General features: G+C 44.9%; 1 protein-coding gene across 4 annotated transcripts in view; it reads left to right on the top strand.

Moving 5' to 3' along the window:
- LOC147022175 (mitochondrial Rho GTPase 1-like) overlaps nt 1-20,061 on the top strand; it is a 105,762-nt gene that overhangs the window by 54,130 nt on the left and 31,571 nt on the right. For all 4 annotated transcript variants that reach the window (XM_085892829.1, XM_085892831.1, XM_085892830.1 and 1 more), the window contains 6 exons: nt 219-327; nt 8,869-8,970; nt 13,096-13,194; nt 14,691-14,799; nt 14,885-15,005; nt 15,149-15,233. In XM_085892829.1, the coding sequence (XP_085748955.1) occupies nt 219-327; nt 8,869-8,970; nt 13,096-13,194; nt 14,691-14,799; nt 14,885-15,005; nt 15,149-15,233 (625 nt within the window). The remainder of the gene's footprint in view (nt 1-218; nt 328-8,868; nt 8,971-13,095; nt 13,195-14,690; nt 14,800-14,884; nt 15,006-15,148; nt 15,234-20,061) is intronic.

Below are 20,061 nucleotides of genomic sequence, written 5' to 3'. Positions count from 1 at the left end.
TTACAGAAGTCTTTCTTTATGAGCTTATATAATGAAGTTCCACGAGTCTCTGCCATTATATAGAACAAGGTAATTGATGGACACAGTCGTGCTTTGACCTGCACCTAAATGAAGACTTTTTAAAAAACTTTTTTTTGGAAAAAGGCATGCCTTCATGATGCATGTATTCTTGGGTTTATGATTCATTTCTAAGATGTCTGTGTTTTTGTTTTGCACAGAGTTCCTATAATCCTGGTGGCAAATAAATCTGATGTTCTGGACCACAGCAGTATGGACATAATTCTCCCTTTAATGAACCAGTTTTCAAACATCGAGGTTTGCATCGAGGTGGGCTACTTTGTAGTGTGCTGTTCTTTGCATTGTGCACAACCTGCTATATAATTTGCAACAAATATATCCCCCCCCCACTCCCTGGTCCTTCCTTTGTGCTCTTCACTTACATATAAACTGTTGTGTTTGCATCTTTATTCACAAATGTATCACACATAATTGAATAGTTTGTTCAGCATGTGTACCGTTAACATCTTGTGATAAAAGATGTAATTATCATGATCTCTCAGGATATGGAGAAGGCTAATTATACTTCTTCTTTCGTGTAGCACTAATTATACTGTGCGCTTCACTGTACAAGTTTGAATTGCAACTCTTCAATTTTATTACATTTCTAGTTTTGTTCTATTTGGAATTTATTTTCTTACTGAATACCCTTTAATCCACTCTACCTTTTATCTGCCATTTTTAATGCCTTTTTATAAACAGAGATTGAGGCTCGTGAAAGAGCTGAATGAAAGATGAGCGATGTTGGCACAGCGATGAGACAGAAGGTGCACGTTTCTGTCTGCACTGTCACTGATGATTCACCAATAAGCGGTGAAACGGGTCCTGCAGCTGAGTGGGTGTGTAACATTGGGATTCTCATCTACAGAGACATGACAGAAGTAAATAGACACCATGATTTTGAAAGAATTCATTAATTTAACATTCGAAGAACATTTGATCCATTTTAATACATACATTAGTATTTGGTAGATGTGCCATTTGCAGATTTCAATGTTTTTACTCTTTCAGGCAGAGAACTAACAAGTTTTGAAATTTTCTCTTGTGGGGTTTCTGCACAGGCTTCACGCAAAAGGTTCAGCAATTCTGCCCGTGATGTTGGTTTCCTGGATTTTTCCGCACGGCTCGATCCAATATGGCCCAGAGGTGTTCAATGGGATTCATGTCAGGAGACTGACTTGGACATGGAAGTCGCTTGATCCCATTTCTGTTCTGCCATTCTTTGATCTTCTTTACAGTGCGGCATGGAGCTCCATCTTCCATGAACAGAGTGTTGTTTTTGACCATCTGACCAGTGGAGAAAACAGGGAGGTGTCCATCCTCAAGGATAGAAATGTATATCATCGTGTTGATGTTGCCAACAAATTCCACAAGCTCTGACCGACCAGTGCTCCAGATTGCTCCCACACAATCACTGAAAAACCACCGTGTTTTACAGTTGGCTGCAATTGGTTCAAAGAGAAATCTTGACTGGGAAGTCTCCAGACCAATACATGTCCACTTTCGGAAAATTGAGCAACTTGGGACTCATCTGAAAAAATTACAGTTTCCCAAAACTCCAAGGGTCTGCTGACCATCTCGTCAACCCACTTCTTTCTCCTTTGAATGTTGGCTGGTCCAAGAAGAGGTTTTCTCCAAGCTGCTCTCCCATAGTAGCCCAGTTGATGAAGGTATCACATGGCAGTTCTTGAGCTAACTTGGACCTCCTCTGCAACATCTGCTGCCTTGCAATGGGAAATTTTCTCATTGGACCGCTTGACAGCGAGAAGACACTTTTCTGAGGGCCCAGGTCGACCAGAACAGGAAGCTGTGGATTCCTTGCCTTTGCTGATGAATTTCACAATCACCTGATTGACCGTCGAAAGCGGAATGCCAAGGTTCTGAGCTATCTGACGCTGGCTGACTCTACCTTAAAATTTGCCAACAATTCGTCCTCTTTGAAAATTGCAAAGGTCATGTGCTCCCTGGGTTTGAGGCAGAGATAATTGTCACACACGACTCAGGAACTCGTTTCTGCAAATAAATAGTTGAATATTAGGACAAATCACTGAGTAAAACTTTCTTTACACAGATAAAATGAAGAAATTTAAGGTGTATATTTACTTCTGTCATGTCTCTGTATATGTACAACTCCACCGTCCAATGTGCTGTAGTTCTTACACAGCCATAGATGCTTGATTCAGACTACCGGCCTAGCAGGATTATGCTTCAATGTTTCGACAATACCTTTCTATTGGTACGGCAATCTAACTGGAGGCCACACCCTCTGCGCCACACCTGGTGATCTTCTGCCAAACAGAACAGATATGTGCAGCACCGGCTAACAGCAAATCAGGTGGGGTATGGGGGGGAAAATTTTATATTAATGTATTTTAAATTGTAACAAATGGAGTTTCAGAAATGTAACTTTTATGCTGCAAATTGAATTGGCTGTCATTTCTGGCCAAAAGACTTTTGCCCTAAATGATAAGAAATGTGTTGTTCTGGAGCAGGGTGACCGAGCTGATAAATGAACCTTTGCTTAGAAAATGTACAAAGTGGCTTTTGTCTAAAGGACACGTCTACAGTCTGGGTGAATATCCCCCAACCTCTCTCTCATGGAAGTATAAATATTTTGAAAGGCACATTGTTCTCAGTACGAGCACGTGAGGAAGTATAGTTTCTCAGTGGCTCGTACTCCTTGGAACTGACCAAGTACCAAGTTAGAATAAAACTCTCTGATGGAATGTAGAAGTGAATTGAATCGGGTTGGTCTAACTGTTAACTAAAATAAGAATAAATGAAATAGAACCAAATAATATTGCAATCAAATGGGGATTCTTAAGTTCATTGTACAAGGGAGAGAAGTGTATGGTGTATAATTAGGAAATAAATTGTTTCACAAGGAAGGACTTGTGTGGACATCAGTTTTATCAGTGTCGATAGGGTTTTTTGTAGGGTTTTATAATCAAATCAGACAAACGTTAAACTCTGTCTGAAGTCAAATAGGATTCCACAATCGACCAGTTAGAATCCTTCAGGAGGACAACGATCACAACAAAGTGGGTTTAAAAAATCCACATCAGGTACAACTTCCCACCTAACTATACTTGTCCACTAAGTTGGACCAAGGAAGGCAAAGACAACCGAGACAGATTGGAAGTAACAACAAACAATTATTTATTGCACACACACACACACACACACACACACACACACACACACACACACACACACACACACACACACACACACACACACACACACACACACACACCCACAGACACACACACACACACACACACACACACGCAAGCAATCATTCAAACGCACATATCTGCAGGCAAGAAAGCAAAAGGCACATGAGACCAGATTTAACCATAACACATACACTACATGGACAAACGTATGTGGACACTTGCGTATCCAACATCTCATTCCAAAATCATGGGCATTAATATGGAGTTGGTCCCTCCTTTGCCTCTCGCGCCCCTCCCTCTCCTTGCCTCTCACGCCCCTTCGTCTCCCTGCCTCTCACGCCCCTCCGTCTCCCTGTCTCTCGCGCCCCTCCCTCTTCCTGTCTCTCACGCCCCTCCCTTTCCCTGTCTCTCGCGCCCCTCCGTCTCCCTGTCTCTCGCGCCCCTCCCTCTTCCTGTCTCTCACGCCCCTCCCTTTCCCTGTCTCTCGCGCCCCTCCTTTCTCCCTGTCTCTCGCGCCGCTCCCTCTCCCTGTCTCTCGTGCACCCTCCTCCTCCTTGTCTCTCACACCCCTCCCCCTCCCTGTCTTTCACACCCCTTCCCCCTCCCTCTCTCTCACACCCCTCCCCTCCTGTTTCTCACTCCCCCTCCCTGTCTCTCCTTCCCCTTCCCCCCTGCCCACTGCTCCCCGATCACTACCCCTCTGTCAAGGGGTCTGTTAAGGACTGACAGATTCATTTTGAATGGCATGTGGAGTCGGAGCGCATTTGTTGGTACTCGAAAGATGGTGACCTACGCCTGGGCAGGGTGAAGCCATGGGAAAACTTGGTGTAGGCCTGAAGCAGTTTTGACGTGCTCTCCCAAAATGGATGGAGGTCCTCAATGCCAGACATGAAATCAGAGCCATCTCACTAGACATATCGCGTGCTTTTGATGCGGTCTGGCAACCTGCAGTGCTCACCAAACTCTCTTCCTGTGGTATCCAAGGCCATCTCCACTCATGGCTCGCAGATGTCCTCTCCTGTCACAGCCAACGTGTGGCCCTAAATGGAGTCCTCTCATCCCCTCTTCTTGTCCAGGCTGGAGTTCCTCAAGGCAGTGTTATGGGCCCTGTTATTTTTCTGGTTTTCATCAATGATCTCTCCGATTCTCTGGAAAATCCTCTTTATCTCTTTGCTGATGACGCCACCCTCTGCCTGTCATCTGCCATCCCTCAGCTTGGCAAGCAGTAGCTTCTTCGCTCTCTGCAGATGTGGACAAAATCACAAGCTGGTCCAACACGTGGAACATGTCTTTCAATCCGGATAAATCTCACACTCTCACTTTGTCTCTCCGAAAGGACCGTCTGGAACCCCCGCCCCCACCCCTCCCCCCAATCTACTTTCTCAACAATCCTCTTGAAGAAGTCCTTTCATTCAAGCTTCTCGGTCTCACTACCTGCCATGATCTTTCCTTGGAAAGCTACATTTCCAACCTGGTCTCCAAAGCCAGTCGCTGACTGGGTATCCTCTGTCATGCAAAGTCCTTTCCCGGACAACCTGAGCTCCTGACCACATACAAAGCTTTCGTCTGCAGGCTGATGGAGTATTAACAGCGCAACTCCCCTCTGGGCTAGTTCTCCCATCTCTCACCTTTTCTCGGCTTCATGCTGTGGAAACCAAGGCATTTATGATCACTGATATGTCCCACGGTGAGACTGAGTCTTTGGTCCTCTCATTCTCTCACCACAGGAAGGTCGGTGGTCTTTGTGTCTTCCACCGTCTCCTCGCTGGTCTCGCCCCCCCCTCTCCACTCTGTCTGCCATATGTCCCCCCCCCCGATATTTACGCAGGGTGCTCAACGTCCACCCGCAACCCCCTTCTGGTAAAACTACCAAAATCACGAATCATTGCTCACCTTCACTCTTTCATCACTGTTTTTCCTGCCTTTGGAACAAATTCTCACACTCTCTTCAATCTCACTCTTCCCTCCAAGTCTTCAAAACAGCTGTTCACTACCACCTTTTATTTTCGCCCATCAAAAACCACGATCATTTCTACCCCTGTCAATCCACCCCAAACTCACCTCCTTCAAATTCCCTGCTTTCCTTCCTGAAAGTTCCCTGTCATGTAAAGTCCTGAAACTCCCTGTGGCGTCCATCTTATTTACCTTGTGTACTCCGCCCCATCCCTCTCCCTTCCACAGACCTCCTATTGTCTCTGTTCCCCACTGTTTTGTCATTCACTCTCCCATCGCGCTTGACTCGTGCCCCTCTTGTTGTGCGTTCTGTGTGTTAGCTCTCATGCGAGCCTCAACAATGTATACAAAAGTAAGTAAATATATAAAACTCCTCCCCATTGTGTAGGATGTACAAATCAGATTCGGAGTGAGCCGATCGGAGGGGTGCAAAGGTCACTTCATTTGCAAGCATGCATGCAGGTAGGCCTTTGCCAGGCAGATCGTGTGGGTTTTAAATGCTCCCGCACGGTTTTATGTTGAACCCGGCGGTTAAAAAGAAAATGTTACTGTTTGGGTGCGTTTTATCATGCTGCCTTCCCTTCCCCTCACCCTGTCTTCCCTTCCCCTCACCCTGTCTTCCCTTCCCCTCATGCTGCCTTCCCTTCCCCTCGCCCTGTCTTCCCTTCCCCTCGCCCTGTCTTCCCTTCCCCTCGCCCTGTCTTCCCTTCCCCTCGCCCTGTCTTCCCTTCCCCTCGCCCTGTCTTCCCTTCCCCTCGCCCTGTCTTCCCTTCCCCTCGCCCTGTCTTCCCTTCCCCTCGCCCTGTCTTCCCTTCCCCTCGCCCTGTCTTCCCTTCCCCCCGCCCTGCCTTCCCTTCCCTCGCCCTGTCTTCCCTTCCCCTCGCCCTGTCTTCCCTTCCCCTCGCCCTGTCTTCCCTTCCCTCGCCCTGTCTTCCCTTCCCCGCGCCCTGTCTTCCCTTCCCCTCGCCCTCTCTTCCCTTCCCCTCGCCCTCACTTCCCTTCCCCTCGCCCTGTCCTTCCTTCCCCTCGCCCTGTCTTCCCTTCCCCTCGCCCTGTCTTCCCTTCGCGTCGCCCTGTCTTCCCTTCCCCTCGCCCTGTCTTCCCTTCCCCTCGCCCTGTCTTCCCTTCCCCTCGCCCTGTCTTCCCTTCCCTCGCCCTGTCTTCCCTTCCCCTCGCCCTGTCTTCCCTTCCCTCGCCCTGTCTTCCCTTCCCCTCGCCCTGTCTTCCCTTCCCTCGCCCTGTCTTCCCTTCCCCTCGCCCTGTCTTCCCTTCCCTCGCCCTGTCTTCCCTTCCCCTCGCCCTGTCTTCCCTTCCCCTCGCCCTGTCTTCCCTTCCCTCGCCCTGTCTTCCCTTCCCTCGCCCTGTCTTCCCTTCCCCTCGCCCTGTCTTCCCTTCCCCTCGCCCTGTCTTCCCTTCCCTCGCCCTGTCTTCCCTTCCCCTCGCCCTGTCTTCCCTTCCCCTCGCCCTGTCTTCCCTTCCCCTCGCCCTGTCTTCCCTTCCCCTCCCCCTGTCTTCCCTTCCCCTCGCCCTGTCTTCCCTTCCCCTCCCCCTGTCTTCCCTTCCCCTCCCCCTGTCTTCCCTTCCCCTCGCCCTGTCTTCCCTTCCCTCGCCCTGTCTTCCCTTCCCCTCGCCCTGTCTTCCCTTCCCTCGCCCTGTCTTCCCTTCCCCTCGCCCTGTCTTCCCTTCCCCTCGCCCTGTCTTCCCTTCCCTCGCCCTGTCTTCCCTTCCCCTCGCCCTGTCTTCCCTTCCCCTCGCCCTGTCTTCCCTTCCCCTCGCCCTGTCTTCCCTTCCCCTCGCCCTGTCTTCCCTTCCCCTCGCCCTGTCTTCCCTTCCCCTCACGCTGCCTTCCCTCCCCTCTTCACCCCATGGACTTCTCCTGGCAGTCTCCGTGTGCTGTATTTGCATGCTGTTATAACGTACCCTATTTCATTCAATCCTGTACTACACCCCCCCCCCACGTCTCCCTTCTCCACATGTCACACTACCAAACGCAAGTCAAAAATGCCTCCCCTCATGCTTACCTCATCCCAAACCCACTCCCCCTCCTCACTTATCCCCTCCTCCCTCCCCAATTAGCCTCGCTTCCAGCACCACCTCCCCCTCTCCCGGAGTGTATAGTGACATTTGGTGAGGTGTCGCTCCCCCCCGTCCCCTCACTTTTTCCTCCGTCCTCCCCTCTCTCTCTCCCCCTCCCAACCCCTCCATTTTCTCTCTTCACCCTTCCTCCTTCTCCCCCTCCCTCCCTCTCTCTCCCCTCCTCCCTTCTTTCTCTCTCTCCCCTCCTCCCTTCTTTCTCTCTCCCCCACCTCCCTCCTTTCTCTCTCCCCACCTCCGTCCTTTCTCTCTCCCCACCTCCCTCCTTTCTCTCTCCCCACCTCCGTCCTTTCTCTCTCCCCTCCTCCCTCCTTTCTCTCTCCCCACCTCCGTCCTTTCTCTCTCCCCTCCTCCCTCCTTTCTCTCTCCCCACCTCCCTCCTTTCTCTCTCCCCATCTCCCTCCTTTCTCTCTCCCCACCTCCCTCCTTTCTCTCTCCCCACCTCCCTCCTTTCTCTCTCCCCACCTCCCTCCTTTCTCTCTCCCCACCTCCCTCCTTTCTCTCTCCCCACCTCCCTCCTTTCTCTCTCCCCACCTCCCTCCTTTCTCTCTCCCCACCTCCCTCCTTTCTCTCTCCCCACCTCCCTCCTTTCTCTCTCCCCACCTCCCTCCTTTCTCTCTCCCCAACCTCTCTCTCTCTCTCTCTCTCTCTCTCTCTCTCTCTCTCTCTCTCTCTCTGTCTCTGTCTCTGTCTCTGTCTCTGTCTCTGTCTCTGTCTCTGTCTCTGTCTCTGTCTCTGTCTCTGTCTCTGTCTCTGTCTCTGTCTCTGTCTCTGTCTCTGTCTCTGTCTCTCCCTCTCTCTCCCTCTCTCTCTCTCTCTCTCTCTCTCTCTCTCTCTCTCTCTCTCTCTCTCTCTCTCTCTCTCTCTCTCTCTCTCCCCCTCTCTCTCTCTCCCACCTCCCCTCCCTCTTTCTCCCTCCTCCCATTTAATATTCCCGTCAGTAAAGTGACAGGTTGTATTTGCTGATATATATTTAATTTTTAATTGAATAACTCCATTTCTATAACAAAATGTGGATGCTTGCCACATTATTTATATTCTGTTATGTCTGATATTCATTTGCATCTTTCTTCTTTTTACCTTTGTATATTTCATCTTTGTAGGATAAAGTTCCCAGCGATGTTTCTGAAATTGTTTGCCAGTTTATTTAATAATAGTGCAACCGCTCCCAATGGCAGCGACAGGAAGGGCCATGTTATTATCATCCTCTGGGGTACACGTATAGTTTGCAGTAGATTTGGCCTCGGGTCCGTTGGTCTGTGGGGGACGTGATGAACATAAATGTTTCAAGATCGTTGGGTTTCCTCCCTTTCATTTTAGTGTTAAACAGCACTAACGGCTGTTTGGAAAGGTAATCATATGTGTTTGTGGTTTACAATTTTTTTTTTACCCGGGTCGGGGTGCCCAACAGACCGATACAAACCAAATTTCCTCTTGTCATATGACCTGAAGAAGTATGATTCTTCAGTAATATGCAAAATTAAAGTACGAACTAATGAATGAAGATGACCATGTGTGAACATAATTTAATGTTTTATTGGAATGCCTTTCTTCTGTTTCACTCCTTCCCAAATCATGTGTCCAGTGTTCTGCCAAAACGATGAAGAATATTTCCGAAGTATTTCATTATGCGCAGAAGGCTGTGCTGCATCCCACATCTCCCCTTTTTACCTTCAAAGACAAGGAGGTAAGGCATCATTGATACACTTTTGTCTTTTCTACATGACAAGAAAGATGGTTGGACAAACGATAGATATACTGTGGTGTGTGATGGTCAGAAAGTAATTTCTGATGTCCAGAAAGACATATCCTGAACCAGAAAGGTTGGTGATGTGATGTGGCTCACATTTGTGGCATCCTTGATTACCCTGACTAAACCCCATTGATTGGCATCCGTGGGAAGGAGGAAAATATGGAAAGAAGAGCAACTTCATAAAGGATGGCACCGCTGGTGTTCAGAGTACTCTGGAAAGTGATGTCACTTCCCCCAAGCTCAGGGGCTGTATCTGATGTGGTCTCATGTACATGTCTCCATTTGTGTGCGTATTTTGTGTTGCAGCTCCTCCATGAGCCTTAGACCCTGGATACATTCTTTTTTTAAATTTGTGTTTCCTTCATTTCATTGGCTAAATTGTAATTTTTATTTTGCGACAGAGATCGATGCTCATCAAAGAGTTGAATGTTGTTCACTTGTTGAAGGTTTGCTGTGACCTTTGGGCATATTGGCTTGTGAAAGTTTTCTTTCGAAGTAATTTTCTTTTTGACGCCGTGTAAACCAAGGCCTTCAAGATTATTGGAATGTCCTGTGATGAAGCTGAGTCTATGGTCATATCACTTCATGATTGCAGACAGGTCGGTGGTCTCTGGCCTCTACCTTTGTGGTCTTGCACCCTCTGCTGTTTCCGTGCTTTGTCGTCCCCCCCTCCCCCTTTCCCCCAGGTTTCTGCAGGGCACACACGGTCCACCATCATCCCCCTTCTGGTGAAACTACCTAAATCCAGAATCACTGCTCACCTCCACTCATTCGTTCCTCTCTTTTTCCTGCCTGTGGAACCAACTTCTACATTCTCCTCAATCTCATTCTTCCCTCTAGGTCTTCAACTCAGCTGCTCACCACCATTACATCTCAGATTATCCCCAATCCAAAACGGTGATCTTTTCTACTCTCGTTAACCCCCCTCTCCCACCCCACACAAATCCCCCCTCTTTCCAAATTTCCAGTTTTTGTCCAAAGAGTTTCCTTCTGTATCTATCTTGTCCACCCCATACATTCTCTCCTGCCCCTCATTCCTCCCCACACCCATGTTTGTCTAAGTCTCCCTCTATTTTGGCCTTTAACTCCGCTGTTGGTGTTTCCTCCTCTCTCTCTCTCTCGACTGTTCATTTTGTCATTTTGCGTCCTGATCCGTTCAGTGAACAAGTACTAGCTCGAATAACGACAAGGTATTATAGCTCTTCCATGAGTCTCGACTATATATACAAAGGAAAATATAGTATTTGCCGGTGTTGTATAGCTACTTTATATTCCTCCTTAATTGTTTAAGTAGAGAAAAGAGATTCGAATATCTGAGAGGTTTCCAGAACTGTTGTTGTTGTACATTAATATGCTAAATTATAATGAGGTGCAGTACAAAGGGAAAGCATCTTGATGGCAATTAATATCAGAAGATATAGGAGAGGATAGAAGATCATGTCATTCATCTATATATTTAAGTAGCCAGGTTTTTGCGTCCTTCAGTCTGACACAATTTTTGCTGGGACATCGTTATGGCGTTACGTCTGAGATCTCATTACGGAATTACGTCCAGCACTAAGCAAGACCTCTACGGACTTGCACATCATTCAATCCATCCCGTCGCTCCGCTGACGGCAGTTGAACGCCTGAACCCATATATCTAACTCAATCTATCTGACGTCTGTAGGCGACGTACTGAATGTCAGTCGCTTGGCGTCGGGATGACGGATTTAGTAATATAGCAGTATAGTAAGACGGTGTTACGTCTCGTGCTCGGCTCGGCCTTCACAGCAGTATATTATTCATGACTCAATGAGAAGCGGTATATTATTTCAGAAACCACTTATGATAACTGCTAATATGCTATAACTGATGAGCTTACGTTTCTTAATTGTTTTGTAAAAGTTATCGTCGTCACATGCTATTCCCTTTGTCATGACTGCAAAGTTAATCAAGATTATCAGTACGACTGCAGTGACAGCAAAATAACCTGCTAAAAATATGCTTTATTATTAAGTTCTTATTATTTATTTTTTAAGTTAGAAATATATACGGTACCTGTAATTGTATCCGCCCATTATACAAGCCTGAAAAATGCCAAACACTAACAAAGACATTTATTTTGTTGTTCAACTAGTTCTGATACTGACGGGTTCAATGCTCGTTCACCCCAATACTGACGTCAATACTGACGGGTTCAATGCTCGTTCTCAATTAATATTCAGTAAGGCTGAATGCAAGGTCGCCACCAAGTGACCTTGTATGATCAAAAGTCAAGCTACCTGTAACACTACCATGGAGGAGATGATTTCTTGAAGATTGTGTCACATGGTAAGACATGGGTCGATCGTTTCAGGCCAAACCCAAAGCTAGCTATCATTGAGTGGAGAAAATCTCCAAACATGTCGATTGCTGGAAAACTTATGGCAATAGTGTTTTGGGGCCTTGATGGTTTAATTTGTATGGGATTTATTTGAACAGGGGAAAATAAATAATAAAAACCAATGTCACCCCCAGGGTGACCAGTATCTTGCCAAAATGTGAACATGAGTGACTTATTTATTCGATTAAAGTTACTCAAAAAATAAGGGTTTCGTCAACCTTTATGCTTGACCTTTTTGTGACCTTGACCTTTGACCTCGACCTTTATATTTTCGTACGGTTAATGGTATCTCTCCAGGAAATTTGTACATGAAATATCAAGAGATTTTGATGAGAACTGAGAAAATAAAATTTTCATGAAAAATCCGTTTTTTCATCATGACATCATCAAATGACGTCATAGCGTCAAACTTTTGACAGATCTGGAAAGCACTTATCAAGCGCTTTCATATGAGGTATTACTCGATATGGTATCTAAGATTTCAAAATTTGACCTTGGGGTCAAAAACTTTTGACCTCCAGCGCTAACCATGAAGGTCAAGGCCGATCGCCACCAAAAATTAATCAGCTGAGCGCTAGACCATGAACTATATTCCCATGAAGTTTGAAGACGATCCGATCAAAATTACTCAAAAAATAAGGGTTTTGTCGACTCCCCTGATTTGCGACAAAGTGACCTTGACCTTCAAAATTTTATGCGCTGAAAGGGACCTCTATAGGCCTCTGATATGCGAAGTTAAAAAAAATTTCCAATGATAACTGTGCTCTGCAGAGTGATCGATACGTGATTACAGACAAACAAACAAAAAAATTAAAAATTATAAAAAAAAAACATACAAGCTGACTAACATATCTTGCAAAAACTTCGTTTTGGCAAGATAATAAACCTCAATGCATAGCACAACAGTGACTTGTTACACAGCGCACGAAGCCAGGCGATACGCAGATGAGCACGTATGCTGTCTCAGGACGTGACTTTACTGTATGATAATGCTCGGCATCCCATGGTAGATGTTACTAGTAATGCCATAGTGGAGATAGGTTGAGAAGTTTTAATTGTCTCTCATAAGTCCAAATTACCAACTTCTGGTGATCATCTCTTTGGACCACTCAAAGAGCATCTGGGTGGCTTGATTTTATGAATGATGAAGACCTCGAAGCGTGTGTTCTGAAGCATCTGTGTGCCCGTCTCAAATATTTACATGAACACAGAATGGAGGCTCAACCCAAATTGAAATGACAAGTGTACTTGTCACAGGGGAATACCTTGAGAAACAGTTGAGCTTCATCAACGCCTTTGTACCTTTTGAATTTTGATAAAATACAATGCAGTCCTGCAAGCCACGAACTACGATCATGCAAGGTAACCAAGTAATGAACCATTGGATACTCTTTCGTCTGCTCATAGGCAATATTTAGCGCAACGGTTTACGAAATTACAGCGCAACTCCATAACAAAATCAACCGTGATATCAAACGCTCACACCTGATTCGTCTCGGATGACAAACCTCACTAACAGTGGCAAACCTACAAGCACGTTCTTCAAGAACAGACCTTAAATTATCCTGCAAGAATAACATTACTTATTTTGAGGGGCAAAGTCATCATTGGCATGACAAATTGTTCATCGTTATTGGTTCTGGGTGTTAGCCGAAGCTAATATGTGTGTTTTTCTTTGTATTTCCTCCCGACAGCTCAAACCAAAGTGTGCCGAGGTGCTTGCAAGGATATTTAAGATTTCTGACATTGATAATGATGGTATTTTGAATGACCAGGAGCTGGACTCTTTTCAGGTGAGGATGTATGCACGTCTTCTTCGCCCCTATTTTGAATAGAAACCGTCGACAAATCTCCGTATATCCATAAATGCATGCCTTTGTCCACATCACAAGGGAGGCAAAAAACATTTTTTTTTATGCCTTAACAATTGGGCCTTCTCGTGGGAAAGTTTTCATGGTGTGCTGAGTGATCATGCTCATTTCTTGTATATTTATTGTATATTCTGAGATAAGTCTTGCTCTGTGTCCTTATTGTAAATAAACCATTATTAGAAATGTTCCCAGTTCATTTCCGTCCTTTCTTTCATTGGTCCAGCATGGTTCGGATCTGAGTTTTAGCCAGGTCTTTGTTCCCGTTAATCTGCTCATCCAAGCCGGCACGGCTTTGGCAGTTCCGCTCGACTGCACCCGAACCGATGTTGGTAGTCAGTAGTTGGAACTCTACCGCATTCGGTAGAGTGACCCGCTTCGAGCAAGACGTGCCGAGGGCGTGGTTCCCCGGTAGACAACACCGCGTGGTTAATTAGGTAAATTAGTTCTAGACAAAAAGACCCTACGCCATGCGGTTGAGATATTGGTGTTCCACGGTCAGTTTAGCGACCCGCCGGCTCACGGAATTATCCGAGAGCGACGGCCTACAATTCCGGGGAGTCTGGTGGGAGACGACGTAACCTCCCCCACCTAGTTGTCATTCTCGCCACCGGTCCCTGGCCCTCAACAGTATGTATGTATGTATTTGTGTGTATATATATATATATATATATATATATATATATATATATATATATATATATATATATATATATATATATATATATATATATGTATATATGTAAAAGAAAGAAAAAGTAGCACATGGAGCAATAAAATAATTACAATTTAATCTCCTTTTTTTTAAGGCACGCATATATAAGTGTGTAAGTGTGTATGCACGTGCAAGTTGCTTGCTGTTGTTGGCTGCTTGCACCCACGTGTGGGTTGGTTCCTAGAGATGGAACAGAGACCTACCATGTCTCAACGTATCCACCTCTGTTAGATTTGGACGAAATTTGTGGAGGAACAGGTTGGGTATGTGACGAGGGCAAATTGATTCGATTTTGGTGGTGGTGGTCGTATGGCAGCTTAGCTGCCGGGGTTGCTATCATTTATTGAAGCGCGACTGTGTCGCTGATGCAGTGCCCCTCTACCAGTACGCACTGGAACTGGTACTCATTTCGCCGACCTCGGAAGGATGACAGGCTGAGTCAACCTCCTGGTGTATTAATTCAGCGGCCGACAGGGCTTGAACTCAGGACCCGAGGATCCCAAGCCGCCACCCTAACCACTGAGCCAACACCAGGCTTTTCGATTTTGGTGAAGATCCAGATCCGACCTATCATTGGGATACAAAGCCTAAACTTCAGCCGAGCGGTGGTGTGCACTCCACCGAGTGCCGTTCTAGTTTTGTTGAGTAATTGTGCATTGTTGGATGAATCTTCCCTTATTCTTCTTTTCTTCCTTTTATTGACCAGCGACTCTGTTTCAATACTCCTCTTGTTCCAAAAGCAGTGGATGAGGTTAAGAAAATCGTCCAGCAAAACACAATCAATGGAATTTTAAACAAAGGCCTCACTTTACAAGGTAGGTCTTTCTTTGTCAACAGTTCAGGGAAATTAGTGCTGAACTGGAGGAAGACTTTCAACTTACTTTTGTGTACCATATGCAGGTTTCATTTACCTCCATACATTATTTGCTCAGCGTGGGCGGCATGAAACCACGTGGACTGTGTTGCGTAGGTTTGGGTATGACGACGACCTTGAGCTGAACGAAGCCTTCGTGGATTCACGGTAACCTCACCCACCTATATTCTTCATTTTGTATGATTCGGCATGAGTTGCGAATGCTTTTTGAAAGATCACATTTGTCAAGTGAAGAATTGTTATTGTACGCTCTAACCTACCTGTATTATAATATTCTTGTCTTCTTGCAGTTTAAAGATACCATCCGGCTGCACAACAGAATTAAGCCAGAGTGCCTACCTTTTTCTGCGGAGAATCTTCAACAAGCATGACCAGGTAGGTGTTTTAAAATAATAAACTACCTTTTGGATGTTTCTTTTTTTGTCCTTTGAGAAACAATGGACCACTGGCTTCATCTAGTTTATTGGTGATATTGTCACGTCGACTGGTTTGCTAATGGGGACTCACTGTGCCGTAGCAATGTGCTTCGCAAATGGCCAAATTAAAGAGAATCGTGCTCGAGCGGATAGAGCAGCTTCTCCTGGACGAGATCCAAATCCCATCAGTCTCTTAAAATAAATCTGTTTTTCAAATTCATATCTCTCCAAGGGATTAATCAAACCAGGCCGAAACTGTTTGGACATGCACACGACATAATGCAGTGATCGGCTGACACATGTACTTAAAGAAATAACGTGTTATTGAAAAGACAACACAAGCTGAGAATCCTGAGACAAGAAGATGGACATGAATTAAGAAATAAATGCACTGAACGATACAGTGAAATGAAAGTCCTTAAAACATAATAATGTACCAAGTGTTCCACAAGCACACAATCACTTTCATTCACAATGGGGGTGGGAGGGGTAGGCAACGTCATTAAGTATATGGGGATGGAAGTTAGCTCCAATGTGCATAGGTCTCCCACATGAGCAGCACCAGCCTACAGCCGCAACACCCAGCAGAGAGGCAAAGAAGCATCAAGCAGGATGAAGAGAGCGAACAGCATGTGCACAGCCCATTTTATCCCTTCCCCTGCTCTATGTCGCACGCCTCTGAACGTTCTTCGTTCATGAAACTGCACCGTCCAGTGAGGTGGCACTTCGCCCCCTCGGTGTTGATGTCATGATGATGCGGTGTCACCACCTGTGCCGCCCAGACCAATGACACAACACCTTGCAACGCGTTCTCGGGGGTCCTTGTCATTGCCAGCACCGCGCCGGACCTCTTGTACTCAAAGCGAAGAGTAGTTTATCAGCCCAAACCATGAACTGCCAACCTCCAAATCTACCCCTTCCGTTATCTTGCCTGATTGCCTTGCTTGGTTCATTGAGAGGAAGCATACGAATTACACTTTCCTACCTCATACCAATGTCAACTCGACCCCGCCCCTCGTGGCATACATAAGAACAGAGCGTCTTGACTCAAATGTACCTCTGGTTACATAAATACTCTAACCTATATGGACCACACTCACTTAACATGCTACCTTAAAAAAAATTTCACATATGTATGTATATATATATATATATATATATATATATATATATATATATATATATATATATATATATATATATATATATATATATATATATATGTATGTATATATATATACACACACACACATACATATATATACACACACACACATACATATATATATATACACACACACACATTCTCTCGGCTCGTGGAAGAGCTATGATGATGCGGAACAAATCAAGTTACAACACAACAAAGGGAACAGCAGGCGAATGGGGAATCATAAACAGCAGGGCGGAAGGAGAAAGTAGATGGTGATGGCCAAACAAGGGATGCTGGTAACGACAAGGGGTAAGGGAAAATGCAAAGGGTGGACAAAATGGTTACATAAGGAAAGTTTTTAGAGGGGTGGAGGTTGATTTAATGGGTGTAGAAGAGATGATGATTTTGGATCCATGCTGACCGTGCATGCAAACTGGCGATATACTCATCCTTTTACTAACAAACAAACGGATTCTCACATGCTCAACTTTCACCTCATCCACACTGCACAGCACATCACGCATGGTTTCAGCACCGCAGAACGTCTGTTCTACGTGTGCCGAAGCACATGGTTTGTAAGAGATGTGGTGAAGGCACAACCTCCGCCACAGCACCACACACCACAGGCTCGGGTGCGAGTTCAGTCCGCAAAACCTGCTCACCGCACACACGTAACCAAGCATGTAGGCATGCACACACCTCCGCGGAAAGTCCCTTTACAAACCTCAAGCTACCCATTTATACCCATGTCCGTGTGTGCTCTCCATGTACCTCTTCATGCTTACAGCAATTGCTGGCTGCACCTCCCGATCATGACACACCGCCGGCTCCCGCTGCACAGATGTACTCTCTTGTGGGGTCACACGTGCCCTGCACACATTCTCCCCCGTATGTACCCCAATCTCCTCCTTGGTGGAGTTCCCAAAACAAGGTTCGATTTAATATTGGAAGTTAAAAAAACAAAAAAACATTTGTGATAGGTATCATGGAGTATGGTCATAGGGATGAAACGGGGGGGGGGGGTGATGGCCAACCATTCAAATGTGTACACAATGATATGCTCAAATTTCTGAAGAGTGAAGTCATTAGCATTTAAAAGCCAGAACCTTCATTCTCGAGCATTTTCTGAACTACCAAGATTTAAAAAGACACCAAAATACATCATTAAAGTACCACATCGGGAGATCGGTAAATCGACAATTTGTACTTCTCCGTGTGGTTCCTCCCCTTTCAAAACAATGTAAAACTGTGGCCCGACCTACCTCAATAACTGCTGAAGCTATGATATTGATTCCAATGCGAGGAAGTTACTTAGTCTCTAGGCTAGTGCAAGCAGTGCAAAATTTATAAATATATTAAACAATAATCGTTTTATTAGGAAAAGAAATCAAACATAAATGTGGACTCAACCAAACCAGCCCAGGATTGTGGAAGGGGGGGGGGGGAAATGGACACTGGACAGAACCATTCAAAAAGCAATACATATCCAAACCATCCCCCAAATCAACTGGAACAGGTATTAAAACAATTTAATAATATAGATTGATTTAATCCATACCAAAATAACAAAATATATAAAACATTAAGCATTTTATTATTTTTAATATGATATTCGCATCGACATTTCCGCACATGATAAGTGGTCATCCACATTCTGGACCGAGACAAAAGCCAGGATTGAGGGGGGATGGGGTAGAATGTACCTTAAGCCAAATTTAATAACATTGATGGATTTATTCCATTCCAAAATAAAAAAAATATGTGAAACATTAAGCATTTTATCACTTACAAAAAAATTGCAGAAACAAGAAAAAACTAGAGGGGGAGCACTCGGGAGAGTGCAAAACCTCCGCCGCCAATACTGCTGGGTTCATGCAAGTGAACCTTATATCTTATTCATTAAATATGATGTCAACAGTGCTGATAGAGTTATAGTTCTTTTCTCCAGTATTATTTTTTTTCTGGGGGGGGGGGGGGGGGTTGGAAATCACTTAAAATATGTAGAAATACAAAAAAAAAAAACATTTCAAACAATTTTTTTTTGGGGGGGGGGGACCAAGTCCAAAATCTAATGGCATGATCTTTGGACCATACCTTACCCCCCCCCCCACCAAGTTTCGTCGAAATCCGTCAAGGAGTTTTTCCGTAATGCTGTTCACAAACAAACAAACAAATAAATAAACCAATGTCACCCTCAGGGTGACCCGTATCTTGCCAAAAGGTGACCACGTGTGACTTCTTTAAGGTCACACTGAGGTGAACAGAGCTGCTATTCACCAGGAGCGACTCCTTGAGGAATATCTGCCTACGAGAGATTCCGATGAGAATCGTTCTGCAGAGTAACCATGTAAAATATGCTTTTGCCTCATAACGTCACCAAATGACATCATAATGTCTCAAGCTTGACATATCTAGAAAGCACTCATCGAGGTGTTCAATTTGAGGTACTACACGATATGGTTCCTAAAACTTGAAAATTTGACCTTGGAGTCAAATATGTTTGACCTGAGGCGCTAACCATGAAGCTCAAGGCCAATTGCCACCAAAAATTAATCAGCTGAGCGCCACACCATGAACTATATTCCCATGAAGTTTGAAGACGATCCGATCAAAATTACTCAAAAAATAAGGGTTTCGTCGACTCCCCTGATTTGCGACAAAGTGACCTTGACCTTTGACCTTGACTTTCAAAATTTTGTGCACTGAAAGGGACTTCTATAGGCCCCTGATATGCGAAGTTACAAAAATTTCCGATGATAACAGTGCTCTGCAGAATTTTTTATACGTGATTACAGACAAACAAACAAACAAACAAACAAAAAAAAACATACAAGCTGACTAACATATCTTGCAAAAACTTCGTTTTGGCAAGATAACAAACAGAAAGGGGTGAAAACAGTAACCTCCGATCTTCGATGGCGGAGGTTAAAAATTAACATTATAAGAAGAAAGTAAACACAAAGGGAGGAAATCTCAAAAAAGAAAAAAACAACCAAACAAGGTCGGAATGACATCACATTACGATTCCACAACACCACACCACAATCCTCTTACGGATTATCATCATGACATCTTTTGACATTTTGCTTTTGTTGTGGGATTGTGATAGATGAAGACGAAGGATGACACCACATTACGATGCTACAATACCACACAATAATCCTCTTATGGCTCAGCATCACATTATCTTTTGACGTTGTTCCATCACAATCCCACAACAAAAGTAAAATGTCAAAGATATCGTGATGCTAAACCAGAAGAGGATTGTTGTGAAGTGTCGTGGCATCGTAATGTGGTGTCATTCTTCATTGTTATTCTTCTTCTTCATCCATCACAATCCCACAACAAAAATAAAATGTCAAAAGATGTCATGACGATAATCCATAAGAGGATTGTGGTGTCGTATTGTGGCATCTTGATGTGATGTCATTCCTACCATGTTTGGATGTTTTTTTTTTTCGATTTCATCCCTCTGTTTTTACATTTTTCGATCCTTGTGGAGGATCTTTAAGTCTTACTCACGTTGTTGTTCTTCATCTTCTTCTTGTGGACTTTTTTGTTTCACAGCCGACAGTTTTCATCGAAACTTCCTGAAACTTGGCGTATATATGTAGAAATACCCTGCGCAGACAGTAAC

Source organism: Eptatretus burgeri, chromosome 8, assembly GCF_056783735.1.
Source record: "Eptatretus burgeri isolate ZD-2024b chromosome 8, Ebu_testis_v1, whole genome shotgun sequence".
NCBI classification, from domain to species: Eukaryota; Metazoa; Chordata; class Myxini; order Myxiniformes; family Myxinidae; genus Eptatretus; species Eptatretus burgeri.
This window is presented reverse-complemented; position numbering and strand designations above follow the sequence as displayed.